Raw genomic sequence first — 17,093 nt, 5'->3', positions numbered from 1 at the left:
GTCGGAGCAGCAGCTGGGCCAGGTGCCCACGCTCCAGCCCCCAGAAGCAAGAGCCACACCAGAGCTCACTGTGTTTCTAGAACAGGGTCTGGACGAATCTCAACATAACAGTAGCAGCCATCACATATCAACCACCCGTAATGTTCCACCAGGACAAGGCTTAATCCTTAGAACCACTCACTTTAGTCTTGTCCAAGGCCCCTAGGTAGAACGTGGTGGAAGCAGGACTTGAACCCAGGACTGCCAGGTTCAGTCTGTGTTTCCACCACGCCCTGTAACACAGGGCCCTGGAGTTAGACTGGAGAGAGTGACAGAACAGTGGGACCAAGACTGACCAAGTCTGCAAGCACCAACCTGAGAGCCCTTGCTGGATGAGTCTGAGGAGAGACAAGGGGAGGAGTACAAGTAAATGACATTTGCTTTCCTAAATTTTTTTTACGTTTATTTCTTTATTTTGAGAGAGAGCATGAGCAGGGGAGGGGGAGAAGAGGAGAGAGAAAATCCCTAGCAGGCTCCACACTGTCAGCTCAGAGCCCAGTGTGGGGCTCGAACCCCCAAACTGTGAGATCATGACTTGAGCCGAAACCAAGAGTTGGATGCTCAACCAACTGAGATTTTCATAGATGAGGAACATCATGGCAGATCTCAAACCAGCTCTATCACAGAAAGGAAGGCGCAGGCTAGCCCAGCTGGCCAAATGGCCCCCCCACTCCGGCAGTGAGAGGCACCCCAGGGCCAGCCCGACTCCTACCTCTCTCACCACACTGGCGATGTCCTCCTTGTCCTGGGCTGTGAGGTCGGGGGCGATCTTCACCAGCACGGCCGGTTTGCGTGCTCCCTGCAGGGCATCCCTCTCCTGCAGCACCTAGAGCGACACAAGGCCAGCACCGGCCCCCCGAGGCCGGAGCGCGGGTCAGCACACTTCATGCTGAAGCACCAGCGACTTCTCCTTTTCCGAAAACACAGCTCTCAGTTATGCCAAAGATCCATCACCACAGATCTGATTCTCTTGAAAAATGGGATCCCTAAGATTAAGTCCCTGATGCTATCACTGGCATTGGCTAATATATTAAGGTTTATTTAGACTGTTTCCTAAAAGAGGTAACAAGGAAATACTGTCACAAGCACTGTTTGATAGAGAGTTATCCAGGGGTGCTTCACTGACTCATGCAATTCTTTTTTTTTTTTTTATGTTTATTTTTCAGAGAGAGAGAGACAGCGTGAGCAGGGAAGGGTCAGAGAGAGAGGGAGACACTAAATCTAAAGACAGCCTCCATGCTCTGAGCTAGCTGTCAGCACAGAGCCCGATGTGGGGCTCGAACCCAGGAACCCTGAGATCATGACCTGAGCCGAAGTCAGACACTTAACTGACCACTGACTGAGCCACCCAGACGCCCTGAGGCTCATGCAGTTCTTGATCTCAGAGTCATAAGTTCAAGTCCCAAATTGGGCGTGGAGCCTACTTTAAAAAATCTTTTTAATTAAAAAAAAAAGAGTCATCCAATTTATTTATTCAGTGTGCTCGATGCTAGGGAGAGACACAGTCTCTGCTCTCAAAGGGTTTATGGTTTAACACAGGGACAGGTAACTGAGTCATTAATTACTGTTAAGCATAATCAGTGTTATGACAAGGGATTACAGGTATAGCAAGGGGTCCTCTCTGGTCCACATGCTAAGGACAGCTCCTGGACAGTGACATTGAAGCTTTTCCCCAAAGAATCAACAGCAAGGAGTTGGTACCACAGACTAGTGAACGGAGCCTGGAGATGTAATTTCCTACCTTGGTCAGCAGGTGGCGCAGCTCAGCCTTTCCCTGAAGGCTCCGCAGCCCGGCGGTGTTGGGACTGGACACGTTCACTACCAGGTAGTCAGCCAAGGGGCCCAAGACTCGAACCCCCTCCGCGTAGTCCATAGCAGCGTCCACCGAGGTCTTATTCTTCCCCAGGTTTATTCCCAGTGGAAGCCCCCCTGTAAAGATGGATTGTCAAGATTTTGACCCCACACCCCATTTCCTATGCAATATTTTGAAGATGTCCTTGACTAAACGGCCACGAAGAGCCCCGTAGGTCTCCGCCTCTTCCCGTGAACTTGCCGGACCAGCAGGCAAACACCATGGAAGCCGCAAGGTGCTGCTGCCTGCTGGCTAAGAAGAGGTCGCCGTCTCTGCGCAGCAATGTTTGGGCAACTTCTAGGATGTTTTACTGCACTGTGTCCTTTTTCTTTTTTAAAATTTAGTGGGAAATGGAGAAATTAGGAGTGCAAATACTAGTGATAAGAAGTGAGGGCTCCTAAATGTAATGAGGACAACCAGAAATCAACAAGGACGTCAGAGGCAGCTGTTTCTCCTCCAGGGCTGTCTGCTGGACTTGAGTGACAGCGTGTGCATTTGGGAAGAAAAGGCAAAATTAAAGAATATGTATACGACACTGGAAAATGTTTTCCACTAATCATGCCTAAAATATAGAGGTATAATTCTTTTAGAACTTGGACTTTGAGTTCTCTGAGAAGGGACACCGCTTCATAACTGGGGTGAGCACAGGCCCCACAGCTCCCAGAACAGCCCCCATTGCTCCTGTAGCCTGGGCATAATAATTAATGCCTGCATCCTTCACTCCCCAAAATGTCTCAATTTGCACAGTAAGTGTATGCCACCCAACTTAAAAATCCATGGGATTATCAACTTGTATTTTGGACTCTTAAAAAAATACATTTTAGAAACATGTGATGCGTGATAGCAAGAGGTTGTCTGTACTTGGCTTCTAAGATACCACCTTATCTGCACAGGTCACTGGTACGTCAGTGGTGCGGGCTGCTTTTACCATGCGACGGTCGGGAAAAGACCTGGAGCACCAAGCGAGCTCCCAAAATGTGTGTCAGGTCAGTGGGATCCAAGGCCAACACCTAGTGCTGCTCACTACCTTCCCAAACCCTACACTAGTCACCCTTTTAATCACCAGCTTGAAAGTAAATAAGATTCTCTGGGGGTGGGGGGTAGAGGGTAGCACCCAGTTAGACCAAAGCTACACAAGGCCTCCAAGCTTCCCAAGCCCAGCCTCCAGCACGCCATTTGTAAGCTGGCTCCTCCATGCAGGTGAGCTGGCCGGAAAGGGAGCGTTGCTCTCACGGAGCTAAGAGACCTTCCATCAGCACTCAGCTGCCCAAAGGGCCCAGACTCTGACGTTAAACAGAAATTTCGGGATTAGCCTGTCCTCAAAAGGCACCACAGGTTCTGTCAACTTAGGCTAGCAATAAGCTGTCTTTTAGGCTTCTATTCGCTGGAAAACATGAGGAGCAGAAATCTGCTGGAAGATTCTGCTTCAGTCAATGTTAGAGCTGGAGTGGGGGGGAGGGAAGGCCAGGAAGCACAAGGGATGAAGTTCGAGATGGGGACAGTGAAAAGAAGAAAGGGAGGCAAGAAGGCAGGAGAAGCTATGGAGGTCATATGATAGGCTTCAAAGTTCCCCAAATGGAAAGGTCTGTAGTAGAGCAGGCTCTGCTCCTACCAAAGCCTGGGATTTCCGAACAAGGTAACTTCCTTTTCCTGAAATCAGAGATTGCTGACTGCCTCAGCCCTGGCAACCTCACTTCCGGAAGGGAATCGATGTCTATAGGTTTTTCTCATCTCACTACCAGGACATCTAGTGAGACTTAAATTCCTGGAAAGAGTTCCAGAGGAAAGTGGCCACAGCCCCCCACAACCCCAGAGGACCCTGGGAAGGCATGGTGAGGACAAAACCGAGCTAAAGGCGCCACATGGGTGTGGAGGGACAGCAAAGCGGAGCCCCAAGAACAGACGTCAGCATCTCTGAAGCCGGCCTTCCAACATGCAGGGTGTTTCTGAACAATTCATGAAGGATATTTTCCCAAAAGCCAAGATCAGTTCTCCCGGAGCAGGGAGGAGTATGGGTAATTTCAATTTTCTTCTTGATGTTTCTCTGTATGTACCAACGCTTCTATAATTCATGTGCGTTATTTACATAACGCACAAAAGGACACCACAGTAAGACTGAGGAAGGTGACGCTCAAGTCCTGCTCACATGTCAACTACCCACGTGACCACAGAGGGGCGACTTGGCTTTGCTCACTTCCAACGGGCCCCAGTTATGACACAACACGGGTTAATATAATGAGGGAGAAACTAAGCAAGTCTTTGCTAAATTGTGAAATTCAGTTACAATCTTGGTGACTGTGATAAAGCCAGGACAATTCCTGAGTCCCACAGTGTTTTTTCCCTATTGTTCAGTCACATTTATTTCACTAAGAATTCCTGACCTTTCTCAAAACCACAGGTTTCCTGCCAACAAATGGAGAAGGGCCCTCTAGCACAACCTCACTTTACCTTCTGTGAGCCTGGCCTGCTTCTCCTGTCTGGCCCGCAACCTGTTTTCCACCACCGAGAGTCCGTGACTGTTAAATCCATATCTGTAACATAAAAGCAGGTGGGCAGGGAACAAAGTTAGAGCCCTCAGCCATAAGGCAAAGACTTTGGAGAGATGGCTTCATGGCCATTTCCACTGTACTTTGAACTTTTAAAAACAGGAAAGAAACAAAAATCAGAGTCAGTCCTTAAGAGTTTCAAGGTTTAAACACACCTTGAACTCCTAGAGAACTTGCCAGAACATCATCAAATGCAGAGGGAAAAGATTTAAATTTGAAAACAAGCCACTCCAGTACCTAGCACTGGAAACAGCCCAGACTCACCATGTGGCTGCCCTTGACATGTCTGGATCTGGCCTACACTCCTCATTTATGTACCCTCCCTGCAGCAGGGCCTCACTGACAACTGCATCTTTCTACCTCCTGGCCGTGCTCCACAAACACCCTCCCAGAGAAGAAATAATAGCAAATGCCTATTGTTTAAGCCGTTTGTTACCTGCAGCCAAAAACACTGAACAGATAGAGCACCACCTGTTTTTGTTGACTCCATGAATAAAGTACTCCGTTCCCTTGGCAGGTGCTGACTGGGCACCCACTCCATGCCACCCACAGCAAGAGGCTGAACACACGGGCTCTCCTCCCTCAACCACTTGTCATCTATGGATTGTGCCCAGTACCACTGTCCTGGTACCTGCGGTTACTTGGGGCAGCCGAACCGTCAAGTTTATTTTGCCTGCAGATTCTGAAGATACCGATTCCAGGCTGCAATGCAACACAAAGCTCAATAACTTCACCTCTAATGCTGGAAATTTTCCCTGAAATAAGTACAATAAAGCAGGAAGTGCAGCCACCTAAAATTCCCACAGGCTCGTCTTCCAGAAGGCCATCAATGGTCCCAAAGATGCCTATCAAATTCTCTCAAGGTGACTCAAATTTCTGTTACCAAAAAGCAGACACTTTTTCATTTTCTGGGTTTGCTGTAGTGAATATCGCCTAGGAATTGCAAACAGAAGGGCTTTACACAATCCAGAAGGATCTCTCTTTCTAAAAGCAGCTGTCCATATGGATTATTAAATTTGCCAGCTTACTAAAGGCCAGGGCTGCAGCATCCAATTCCAGAACTTCTAGCCACATGTACCCGTGAGCACTTGAACTGTGGCCAGTACACCCTGAGAGCACTCTAAGTCCAGTGCACACTGGATCCAGAAGACCTGCTGCCAGTCAAGATGGTAAATAGCTACCTCATCATTTTTATTTTGATTGTATGTTCAAATGACATTCAGAATATGTTAAGTATTTATTTTTTTAATTAAAAAAAATTTTTTTTTGATACAGAGAGAGACAGAGCATGAGAGGGGGAGGGGCAGAGAGAGAAGGAGACACAGAACCAGAAGCAGGCTCCAGGCTCTGAGCTAGCTGTCAGCACAGAGCCCGACGCAGGACTCGAACCCACGAACGTGAGATCTGTCCTGAGCCGAAGCCGGAGGCTTAACCGACTGAGCCACCCAGGCGCCCCACACACAGAATTTGAAGACAGGCCCCAGGCTCTGAGCTAGCTGTCAGCACAGAGCCTAACACGGGGCTTGAACCCACGAATGTGAGATCTGACCTGAGCCGAAGCCGGAGGCTTAACCGACTGAGCCACCCAGGTGCCCCTATGTTAAGTATTTATAATTAAATATAATTATAAACAATAATTAAATAGAATATGTTATTGAAGTGAATTTCACCCATTTCTTTTTACTATTTTATTATGGCTACCTGAATATTAAAAATTTTTGAGAGACAGAGCACAAGTGGGGGAGGGGCAGAGAGAGAATGAGACACAGAATCCAGAGCAGGCTCCAGGCTCCGAGCTGTCAGCACAGAGCCTGATGCGGGGCTTGAATTCACAAACTGTGAGATCAAGACCTGAGCTGAAGTCGGACACTTAACCAACTGAGCCACCCAGGTGCCCCCTGAATATTTTAAATTACATAGAGAGCTCACCTCATATTTCTACTGGACAGTGCTGGGCAAAGGCACTGGAGTAAAAATGTAGAAAAAGCCAAACTCTGAAGTCAAATAAGTACTAATCTGTACCCCAGCTCTCCCACTTACAATCTCGTAATTACAGATAAGTCACGTAGCTCTCTGAGCCCCCGGGTGTATATGTGTTAAACTAGAATAATAAAATCTGCTTTTATGACTGCACAAAGGAGATGCTCAACATGATTCTCAAACATTCCCAATAGCAGAAAAATGTCCACACTGTATGACAGAAAAAACAGGCAGATCTCCCATTGCCGGGCACCCTCCTGGGAAGAAGGCATCCCCTGTGACCTCTGGGCCCTTCACCTACCTGTTAATGACAGCTTGGTCCTCCGGGAGGCGGAAGACTCTGGGTCTGGGGTTTCCTTCCTGAGGTTTTGGAGTAACACTGCCGATCTCTACAAAACCAAAGCCCATCTTGTAAAGTCCGTCCACAGCTTCCCCGTGCTTGTCAAATCCTGCAGCAATTCCAACTGGATTTCGGAATTTATGGCCCAGGACTCTCACTTCCTAGGGAGAAGGAAACAAAGCCAGGCTATCCTGGTGTTTCTCAAAGTGCAGGCCCCAGCACAACTGTGCCAGAATTACCTGTGGAGCTTGCTAATCAGATGGTGTTCTAAGAGCACCTACCAGCATGGCAGAGTCTTGAAACGTGGCACGAGGAAGGAGCCCCAGGGAGGTGAAACGGATGGCCAGCCTGTGGGCTGCCTCGGGGTCCAGCAGCCTCTGCAGAGCTGGCATCAAGTGTTCAGCATAGAAATGTTCATCTCCCATGGCTGTCAGGTAGGAAGTGAAGAGAAGTCCTCCACCTCCCAGAATGACGACAGCATCCTGGACCTGCTTCTGAGGGGGAGAAAAGGGGGGCCCAATGGGACCAGACTGCAGTAACTTCTCTGAGCCCTTTACACCCAGGCACACAGGACAGGACATGTGACCAGAAGCGATATCCCTAGCGTTCTGCAAACACTGGTCCCCCTCACTTCTGGTCTTGCTCACACAGTGGTCTCTACTTTCAGGGGCTGTATCCACACTTCTGCTGACCCACACTCGTCTGGCCTTGACGGACTCTGGGCCAGAGGCTTCAAGAGAGGCAGCACTGCCCCCTGGGGGACATGCTGTAGGCGTTTTGGAGGAATGCTAATAGATTTAAGTGGGCAGGAATCCATAAAGGCAGACATCCTACATTGTTTTAGGCTGTCTGACAGATGAATGTCCCTACCTTTATGACTTCCGAAGATTCAGTATGTAAAACAATCTACTCACATTATTGGAGGCTGTGCTCCACCACATAAACACCAACTATGTCATGCACAGTTTTCATATGCATTGACTTTTCCAAGAATGCAATTCTGTTATAAATTGAGAGATGACTGCACTGTGTTGCACAGACATTACTCAGGATTGTTTGCCGTTTCAGAGATCTCAGGAATGGTATAATCTTTGTTTGGGTGTTTGAAAAGAAAACATACCTGAGGCACTGGAATTTCTAAATAGAGGCTTAAACAGCTATCTCACTACGTGAGTCATGCCCAGCATTTATGTGCTAAAGTACGTGTTATTTTATTATAAATTCCTTTAATGTCTCCATTATATTCCAGTTAGGACATTATGTTAACCTTTTAAAATTACACCTAGATAGATTACATTATACATACATTCCACTTCAGGATAATAAAAGCAGTTGCAAAATATTTTTTTAAAGGACCATCAGGTCTTATTGAGTCAAGAATCACTATCCTACTTTGGGCGCCTGGGTGGTTCAGTTGCTTGAGCATCCAACCCTTGATTTCAGTTCAAGTCATGATCTTACTGTCTGTGGGATCCAGCCCCTGCTTGGGCTTCTCTCTCTCCCTCTCTCTGCCCTTCCCTCACTCTCTTTCTCTCAAAACCAAAGAATCCTACTTGGAAAGTGACCCAGCAATAGCACTGCTAGGGAATTACCCAAGGGATACAGAAGTGCTGGTGCATAGGAGCACATGTACCCCAATGTTCATAGCGGCACTGTCAACAATAGCCAAGTCATGGAAAGAGCCTAAATGTCCATCACCTGACAAATGGATCAAGAAGATGTGGTATATATACACAATGGAGTATTACATGGCAGTGAGAAAGAATGAAATCTGGCCATTTGTAGGAAAGTGGATGGACCTTGAGGGTGTCATGCTAAGTGAAATAAGTCAGGCAGAGAAGGACAGATACCATATGTTTGCAGTCATAGGTCTAACAGGAGAACAGGAGAAACCTAATGGAGGGCCAGGGGGAGGGGAAGAGGGAAAGACAGTTGGGGAGAGAGAGGGATGCAAAACCTGAGAGACTATTGAATGCTGAAAATGAACCAAGGGTTGAAAGGGGAGGGGGAGGAGGAAAAGGGGTGATGGTAATGGAGGAGGGCAGTTGTGGGGAGAAGCACTGGGTGTTATATGGATACCAATTTGACAATAAACTATTAAAAAAAAGTGATTCATAGTTATCACTGCCAGATGATGAGTCATCCATTCATTCATTCATTCAGTTCAGTCATCTGCCCAACAGTAATTGAGCAGAGGTGAGCTAAACAGACTCTCTGCCCTCAAAGAGAGGACAATCTTAGGAAGTTATTAATCAATGATGACGCAAATATATAACTGACAATTGCTATGAATTAACATACGGTGATAATAGAACCCAACCCAATCTCAGAGGTAGAGGAAGGCTTCTTTGAGGAAATGACTTAAATTGATGTCCAAAGGATAAATAGGACTTAACTAGTACGCAGTAGGCAGGTACAAAAAAGTGTAAAGGCCCTCACAGTGGCAGAGTGTAATGAGATGGACCCAAGAAATCCGGGAAGGAGAAAGGTTTGTTTGGAATCAAGGAAAGGGCGCCGGGATGGCTCAGTCGATTAAGCTCAGGTCATGATGTCATGGTTAGTGAGTCTCTGGCTGACAGCTTGGAGCTTGGAGCCTGCTTCAAATTCTGTGTGTCTCACTCTGCCCCTCCCCCGCTCGTGCGCTATGTTTCTCGGAAGTAAACGTTAAAAATTAAAAAAAAAAAAACAACAACAACAAAAGAAGCTGGGGAGATAGGCAGAGACCTTGGCCAGATCTCTAAACAAGTTAGTGGCGTGATCAGATTTGCCTTTATTTTTTTTTCCTTCTTTAATAGTTTATTGTCAAATTGGTTTTCATATAACACCCAGTGCTTCTCCCCACAAGTGTCCTCCACCATGACCATCACCCCCTCCCTTCCTCCCCCTCCCCCTTCAGTCCATGGTTCATTTTCAGTATTCAGTAGTCTCCCTTGATCTGTGTCCCTCACTCTCCCTCGCTCTCTTTCCCCCTTCCTCTCCCCTTGGTCCCCTGCCAGGTCTCTCCTGTTGCCTTTAAAAGTCACTCCCAGCTGTAGATACAGAACGAGTAATTATTGCCTTGCTTCCAGGTTCCAGCGGATTGTAGAAACGCCCCTTAATGTCAATCAAGTATCTGAATACAGTTATATAAGCCCCCGCCCTAAAATTTCATCTACAAGGGTTGGGACCATGTCTTAATGTAACTTCATTGCACGATGGATCCTGTACACAATGTTAGGCGGTCATGTGTTCACTAAACGCCCGTGTGCCAGGCTCAATAAAAGTTTGGCCCACGTGCGCTGAAACCAGACCTGCATCTACCCAGACAGGAATGTGCCCTTATCCACACTGGACGAGGACACGTGTAAATGCAGACGCACATGTGCCTCCAGAGACGCACAGATGTGCACACGGGCCCCACAATCTTGGCGCCTCATTTTATCCACACTTCGCCCCAGGCTACCCCTCCATTCTGCTCTAGCCCCACTCCTCGCCTGACTCCTCCTCGCTGCTGCAGACCCCCCTTTCTGAACTCACTTTCAGCTGTCTCCACGCCATGCTCCTTCCGCCACTGGGCCCGCCTCTGGCTTATTTCCATTGGAAGAGATGGCGGAGAGCCCTCCAATCATCGCCCCTGCAGCTGCCACCTCACCAATCGCCAGGCAGGAGGGAGGGGCTGAAGAGGCCGCGCTCCGCCCTGAAGGTGTGGCTGGACGCTGGCGCCAGCGTGAGCTCCGTCACGGTAGCCACGCCCCTTCCGCCCGCCGGAGACTTGGGCCCCTTGCTAGGCTGAGTTGAGCTTTCTCGGAGCTGGGGTGGTGTGCAGTTTTACTCTGCGGTCCTACGACCTCGGCGATTGAATGCTCATAGGTAGATCTTCAGTTCTAAGCAGCACTGTCACCAATATCTTGGTTGTTTAAGGTGAACATTTGATATGCTTGCGCTCTAGGTGAAGCAGGTATTGAGAATATGTATCAGGAACTGTAAAAAGGGTTGGAATGAATTATGGCACTAAGATACGTGGGTTGACCTCAGAGAAGTTTCCATCAGCATCAGGTTTCACTTAAAAATGCCTAAAACGTGTGTATGTGCGTGCGTATGTATGTTAATGAAGGTATTGGGAAATTAATACTTTGTTACGAAGTCTTGTAACACCCAGAACAATTCCTTTGCCGCGAAGACTTAGTGGACTCCTGGTCAGAAGCCTTCTCAAAATAATTGGACACTTTTTCCTGCCATTTTAGGACATTTCACTTTTCTAGTTTCCCTTCCCACTGCTGTCTCTCCGAGTGCCCACCCCACTCCCAGAATTATTTTTCTCTAAGTACTTTCCCCTTCCGTGCATTTACTAAATCATATTGACTTCTGCCAGGTTGACCGTGTCGTCTATCTCAATATGGCCACAGGCTGGAAATAATTTCTTCCTCATCTCAACCTTTACAGGTATATGCTGTACCTGTCCTTATTAACTTAAATTGTTATATCTTTTTTTTTTCCTCCTCACTAGACTAAACGTTTCGAAAATTGGGACTGTACCACATTTATCTTTCATTTGATTACTGCAGTCTTTTTCAAACTGAGGGGGTGTATTCTTGGAGTATACACTTAAGAGAATTGTTGATACTAGTGTCTTCATAATGATTTTTAAAAGTAATATAGGCATTTGGATAGCCAGCTGAATCCTGAAACCTACCAAGCTTTCAGTGCCCACAGGTATATCTATTTGTTATCATACCTTGGTACCAAGAAAGGAAACTGCCTAAATAAACGATGGATGTGCTGCAGGTGCAGAACAAAAGACATGCTGTATGAACAAAGGCTTTTCCGCAAGCTGAATAAAGTCAAATGGTGAGAGAAGTGATTTTTCCTACAGCATGAAGTAGCACGCATGCCAGATCGAAAGAACCTGTGAGGTCGTAAGCCAGCACGGTGTGTCAGGTAGCTATTTAGTTTAGCACATTTTAATTTCGTTGGTTTTCAGTTATGTTTGTATTTAGTTTGTATTCATTTGTGGTTGTGTAAGAGCTTTAGCATATAGCCTGGTTTTATGGTTGAATGTATTTAAAAAGCAAAATACAGTAACTTAAATGCAGCCTGGGGGTCTGCAAGAATGGTTTCCTTTTGAAAAACAACACAATACTTTTCTCAATTTTTAGCAACACTGACTTAGATATTAATCATCTTCTCCTTTACAGCTCAGGCTTAGCACGTAATTAGCTAAAGGTATATCTGGTGTGTAGACACAGGTGGCGGTGCTCTCAAGGCCATTGCTTTATTGATCTTTGCTGTTTGTTTGCAGCTTGTAGGAACTCCACCTGGGTTCTTAAAACAAATTAAAAAAAATTTTTAAACAAATTTAAAAAGAAAATCTTAAAACAAATTTCAGCTTGTAGGAACTCCACCTGGGTTCTTAAAACAAATTTTAAAAACAAATTTTACAAAAAATAAACTTTCATCTCCTTGACAAATTATTCCATGTCCCTAAAAGTATAATACTAATGAAAATGACTGTCCCACCAAGAACAAATCGAAAGGACCAGGCAGCTGCTGAGCCCATGCATTGTTCTTGCTCATAGTTCACAGAGAAAATGTTCTTGAGAGGAAGAATCTGGCTTTGGTTATACATCAGAACAGGTATCATTCTGGGAAGTGAGCTAAATAGCCCAGAGCAACATGGTAAAAATAATTGTTATCAGTGTAGGTTTGAGGAAGCAGAAAACCACTGCCGTGTCCAGGGAGGACGCCTTGCTTACACTTGGAACCTGGGGGGTTCGAGATCTTCTCTGGGACTTTCTGGAAAAAGGGAGTAAGTAGTGTATTCATGCTGCTGGGAAAACATTGAGAAAAAAACAACTCAGGTAAGGCTCTGAGATTTAGTGTTGACAAAGGATTCTTCCTTGGGGTGCCTGGGTGGCTCAGTTGGTTAAGCGTACAATTCGGTTTCAGCTCAGATCATGATCTCACGGTTCATGGGGTTGGAGCCCCACATCGGGCTTTGTGCTGATTGTGTGGAGCCTGCTTGGGATCCTCTCTGTCCCTTGCCTGCTCCTGGTATCTATGTCTGTTTCACTCTCTCTCTGTCTCTAAATAAATAAATAAATAAATAGACAAAAAATGAAGGGCACTTCCTTACTTTGATTCTGGAATATGAGAAAGAAAAAAATTTTTAATATTTCCATTTGTATACACAGAAAAATCTTTCTCTTTTTCTCATTACCAGTTCCTCTGAAATATTTACACTTTTGTACTTCAGCAGAATTTTTTTTAGTGTTTATCAAAACCTAACATCCTGATCAAAACCTAAGATCACTACAAGTATTGTGCAAGATTCTGCAGTGGGAAACCTTTTATGGCCACTTTTTTCCTGGTAAATACTTCATCACTCTTGGCTCCAGGTTTCCTAACTCAGAAACCAGGAGAGAGATGATTTGCCTGTTATCTTTCTTACAAAAATATTTTCAAAACTATGCACCCTAATATATTGATAATATTTTGATGCTATTGATTAGATGTTGGCTTTCATGATACTGATTACAGTGAGGAATTTCCTCTGGAATGACTTTCATATGCAGCCCGCTCTGGGAGGTAGAGCTGTGCCTGATGGCGCCTTCACTTCTTGGGCCAAGTGTGGGAGAAAGCGCACGGGTAAACTCCCTTTTCCTCGTGCACCCCGAATCCTTTCAGCGCTTGAACTTCAGAAGGAAGACCAGGAAAGCCAAAGGAGGAAAATAGTCTGTTGTAGGAAGACGCGAGGGTGAAGGGTGAGGAGGCTGTTGTCCTAGAAGTTTGTAGTAGGCCATGAGCACTGTGTGCGTGGAGGTGAGTGTGTGGTTTTTCTTTCAGTCATCATTTTTCATGGTGTCGCGTACAGCATTCAGTCTTAACTCAGTGAATTCTCGGAGACCTTACGATGTCACAGACCATCTGAGTAAAACTTTAGTTCCACTTTTAAAAATCCAGATACATTCGTATTAAAACATGAAGCATCTGTGGGTGCTTCGTAAAACAAAATACATTGCAATATTTCTCTATTACAAGAAAAAGGAAAAGACCACCTTCCTCTCATACTGGGTATTGAAAGGACCCGTTATTTCAAGGTGATACATTTTTGGCTTCCAGCCTCTCATTCTCCACCCTTTCAAGCTCTGTGTGATACGCTTGTGTGGCTTGGCCATGAGAGCATGCTGTGTTGGCAAAGACAAGGTTGTGAGGCTAGTCTCTGCCGTAAATCAAGTGGTCCTGGGCTTCACTGTCACAGATGTGAGGGACTGTGAACGGTTCTCCGTCCTCACAGCAGGCTTTTGGCCCAATCTATCTCCATGATAGGAAAAGCAACCTTTATTGGGGCCTAGATGATATTTTCCATCCATTTTTCACTGACCAAGATTTGAGTTTCTATACATTTTCACTTCGTTTTGGAGTGAAATGCATTTCCTGGTATTTATCACTCATGTACTTGCAGGAGATTATTGTTGTGCAATATAGAATGTTTGTGCAAGGATAATCTGGGCAAAAAGAACTCTGGGGGCGGAGCACCTGGGTGGCTCAGTTGGCTAAGCAATCGAGCCTTGATCTCAGGGTCTTGGGTGCCACGCTGGACGTTAAGCCTACTTAAATTAAAAAAAAAAAATTTCTAGGGGCAACCTGGCCAGGTTGATGGAGCATGAGACCCTTGACTTGTGTTGTAAGTTCAACACTCATGTTGGGTAGAGAAATTACTTAAAGATAAAATATTTAAAGAAAAATAATCAAAAAATATATTTTTTTTTTAAATTCTATTCCGTTATCCAAGCCAGTGCTGCATATTCTGAGACTCCATTCCCATAACCAGACTAAATATGTTTCTGCAGGTAAGAGCTCAGCCTCTAGAGTCAGACTTGTGAGTTCATGTCTTGATCCTGGGCCTTTCATTTTGTGACACCTGGCAAGTCCTTCATAGGATTCTTAGGAAGATTAGTAAATAGTACAAGTATTAGAACCGTGCCTGGCAGAATCTTGTAGTTATTACTGCAAATGTTGTGAAATGTCTGTTTTTTGCATAAAGTATATTTTCTGCTTCTAGATAGCATCACGTTCATGTCAAAGATCATTGAAGATCCAATAATGCTAATTACCTTTTTTTAAAGTTTGTTTATTTTGAGAGAGACAGAACACGAGTGGGGGAGGGGCAGAGAGAAAGCGGGAGAGAGAATCCTAAGCAGACTGCATGGGTCCGTGCAGAGGCCAACGCAAAGCTCAAATTCAGGAAATAGCAAGATCATGATCTGAGCCAAAATCAAGAGCCAGAAGTTAACCTACTGAGCTACGCAGGTGCCCGTGCTAATTACTTTTAAAACGGAAGTATTCAGAAGTAACTATTGTTGCATTAGTGTTTACTCATTTTATTGTGAACTTAAGGAGTGCCTCTTCCAGAATAATATGTTGGTGGGAGAAGTATTTGTAAATTTGTTAACATTAAAAAGAGAAGTCTAGTGCTTCATATTATGAAGTATTCTTGCCAAAAAATAGAGAAATGCAAATTAAAACAGATACCATTTCCCACCTATCAGATGGACATGAATCCACAAACTTAACAAAATATTCTGTTGGCAAGACTCTAGGGAAATAGGCACTCTCATACGTTGCTAATGGGAATGCAGCAAGATAGAGTTGCTAAGGGAGAGGTATTTGGCAATCTCCAGCAAAATCGCATTGATGCCTATCCCTTGACCCAGCGTTCCACCTGCTGGGAATCTATCCCAAAGTTACACTGGCAAGACTATAAAAAGACGCACACATGAGGCTATTCACTGTGGCTCTGTAATAGCAAAAAGTAGAAATAATCCTTATACCCATCTAGGGGGACACTGGTTGTAAAAAGAAATGCATATTTCTATGTACTGCAGTGTGGTTATTTCTGGTTGTGTTGTTTTGTTTTTGCTTTTTGTGGAAAAACAACCTGGAGAACAATGTGTAATGTATGCTACTAAAAATGGGTAATATGAATATATATGTATATATACCAATGCACACATCTGTATAAACAGAATAGAAAAGCAAACAAAAACTAATAAAAATGATTACTTTTGAGGGAGGGAGGGAATAGGGCAGAAAGGACAGCGATGGAATTTAGTTCTTTCCTGGTTTCATAATTTTGACATTGAAACTCTATCAATGTTTTTACATAATTAGGAAAAAATTTTTAGTTTTCTAAAAATAAGGAAAAAGAATAAGAGAGGAATGGGATGTAACAAGTTTAGACAATTTTTAGGGGAATTTTGCTCAAGATCAGGAAAGAAGCGGGGCAGTAGTTCATGAGGCAGCGTGAATTGGTGCTTTGTCTTAAGACCGAAAAAACAGCAGCCTGGACAGTGACCTTGACCTGCGCCAGCGTGCAGCTGGAGGGGTTCCCTTTGGGTAGGCTCACGGGGAGCTTGTAGAGAGCAGGACGGAAGGCGGCACCTGTGGGTGCACATGCTTGCTGGGCAGTGGGCACGTTTTGTGGCAGGAGTGTGCGGAGAGGATTCTTAGTTGCTCCTGTTCTATTTTTGGAGCAGAAAGCAAGGTTATGACCTGACCTGAGAATGGGGATCAGGGACTTCCCAGTCGCTGGAGGCAGAGTAGATGAGGAAGTGAGGAGGAGTCCTCTCAGAGTGGAAGCACGAATAACCCCCGGAATCCAGCGGGATTGCTGGGCTCCTGATCCAAATTTCGATTGAGATACTGTCAGGTTGTGTGGTTTTGCCAAACTGTGTTGGGCAGCGCGTGTGAGAAACAGGAAGTGTTCACGTGAGGCACATTCAGGAATATTATTGCTCACCTACTGAACTCTTTTCTCTTTACTAATAGGAATTACAGAATATGAGGAGAATATTGCACTTACAATGTAATTTCTTTTGTTCCCCCAGTTTATTTATTTATGGGGGGGGGGGGGAGTCAGCCAGAGAGGAAGAGAGAGAATCCCAAGCAGGCTCCACACTGTCAGTTTGTAGCCCAATGCAAGGCTCAAACTCATGAACCACGAGATCATGACTTGAGCCAAAATCAAGAGTCAGCCTCTTAATTGATTTAGCCCCCCGAGGCATCCCTAGAATTTAATTTCTGAAAGTGATCTTAATTCTATCTTCTTAATGTTGACCCAGTTGGTGGACCTCATTTTGTGACATTGGATACACATTGGGAATTTCTGTTATTGTTCTTTTTTTAATATATATTGTCGGGTTGGTTTCCATATAACACCCAGTGCTCTTCCCCACAAGTGCCCCCCTCCATGACCATCATCCTCCTTCCCCTTTCCCATCCCCCTGCAGCCCTCAGTTTGTTCTTAGTATTCAAGAGTCTCTCATGATTTGTCTACCTCCCTCTCCTAACTCTTTTA

General features: G+C 45.3%; 2 protein-coding genes across 6 annotated transcripts in view; one reads left to right on the top strand and one right to left on the bottom strand.

The window, feature by feature from the left end:
• Positions 1-17,093, bottom strand: part of DHODH (dihydroorotate dehydrogenase (quinone)) — a 32,308-nt gene that overhangs the window by 10,484 nt on the left and 4,731 nt on the right. For 4 of the 5 annotated variants that reach the window (XR_003903841.1, XM_029925544.1, XM_029925543.1 and 1 more), the window contains exons 1-6: positions 10,274-10,312; positions 7,039-7,251; positions 6,719-6,918; positions 4,340-4,422; positions 1,781-1,968; positions 752-865 (exon numbers count right to left, since the gene is read on the bottom strand). Coding sequence is in view for 4 of the 5 variants with exons in the window: in XM_029925544.1 (XP_029781404.1) it covers positions 752-865; positions 1,781-1,968; positions 4,340-4,422; positions 6,719-6,918; positions 7,039-7,251; positions 10,274-10,294 (819 nt within the window). In the remaining variant the exon portion in view is untranslated. Of the gene's footprint in view, positions 1-751; positions 866-1,780; positions 1,969-4,339; positions 4,423-6,718; positions 6,919-7,038; positions 7,252-10,273; positions 10,313-17,093 lie in introns of those variants that run through there. The other variant, XM_029925545.1, reaches the window with a different exon arrangement.
• Positions 12,325-17,093, top strand: part of PKD1L3 (polycystin 1 like 3, transient receptor potential channel interacting) — a 55,911-nt gene continuing 51,142 nt past the window's right edge. The window contains 3 exon segments of the mRNA XM_029924227.1: positions 12,325-12,501; positions 12,503-12,542; positions 16,063-16,132. Of these exon segments, the coding sequence (XP_029780087.1) occupies positions 12,325-12,501; positions 12,503-12,542; positions 16,063-16,132 (287 nt within the window).

Source organism: Suricata suricatta, chromosome 16, assembly GCF_006229205.1.
Source record: "Suricata suricatta isolate VVHF042 chromosome 16, meerkat_22Aug2017_6uvM2_HiC, whole genome shotgun sequence".
NCBI classification, from domain to species: Eukaryota; Metazoa; Chordata; class Mammalia; order Carnivora; family Herpestidae; genus Suricata; species Suricata suricatta.
Note: the sequence above shows the minus strand (reverse complement) of the source record. Positions and strands in the feature narration are given on the sequence as shown.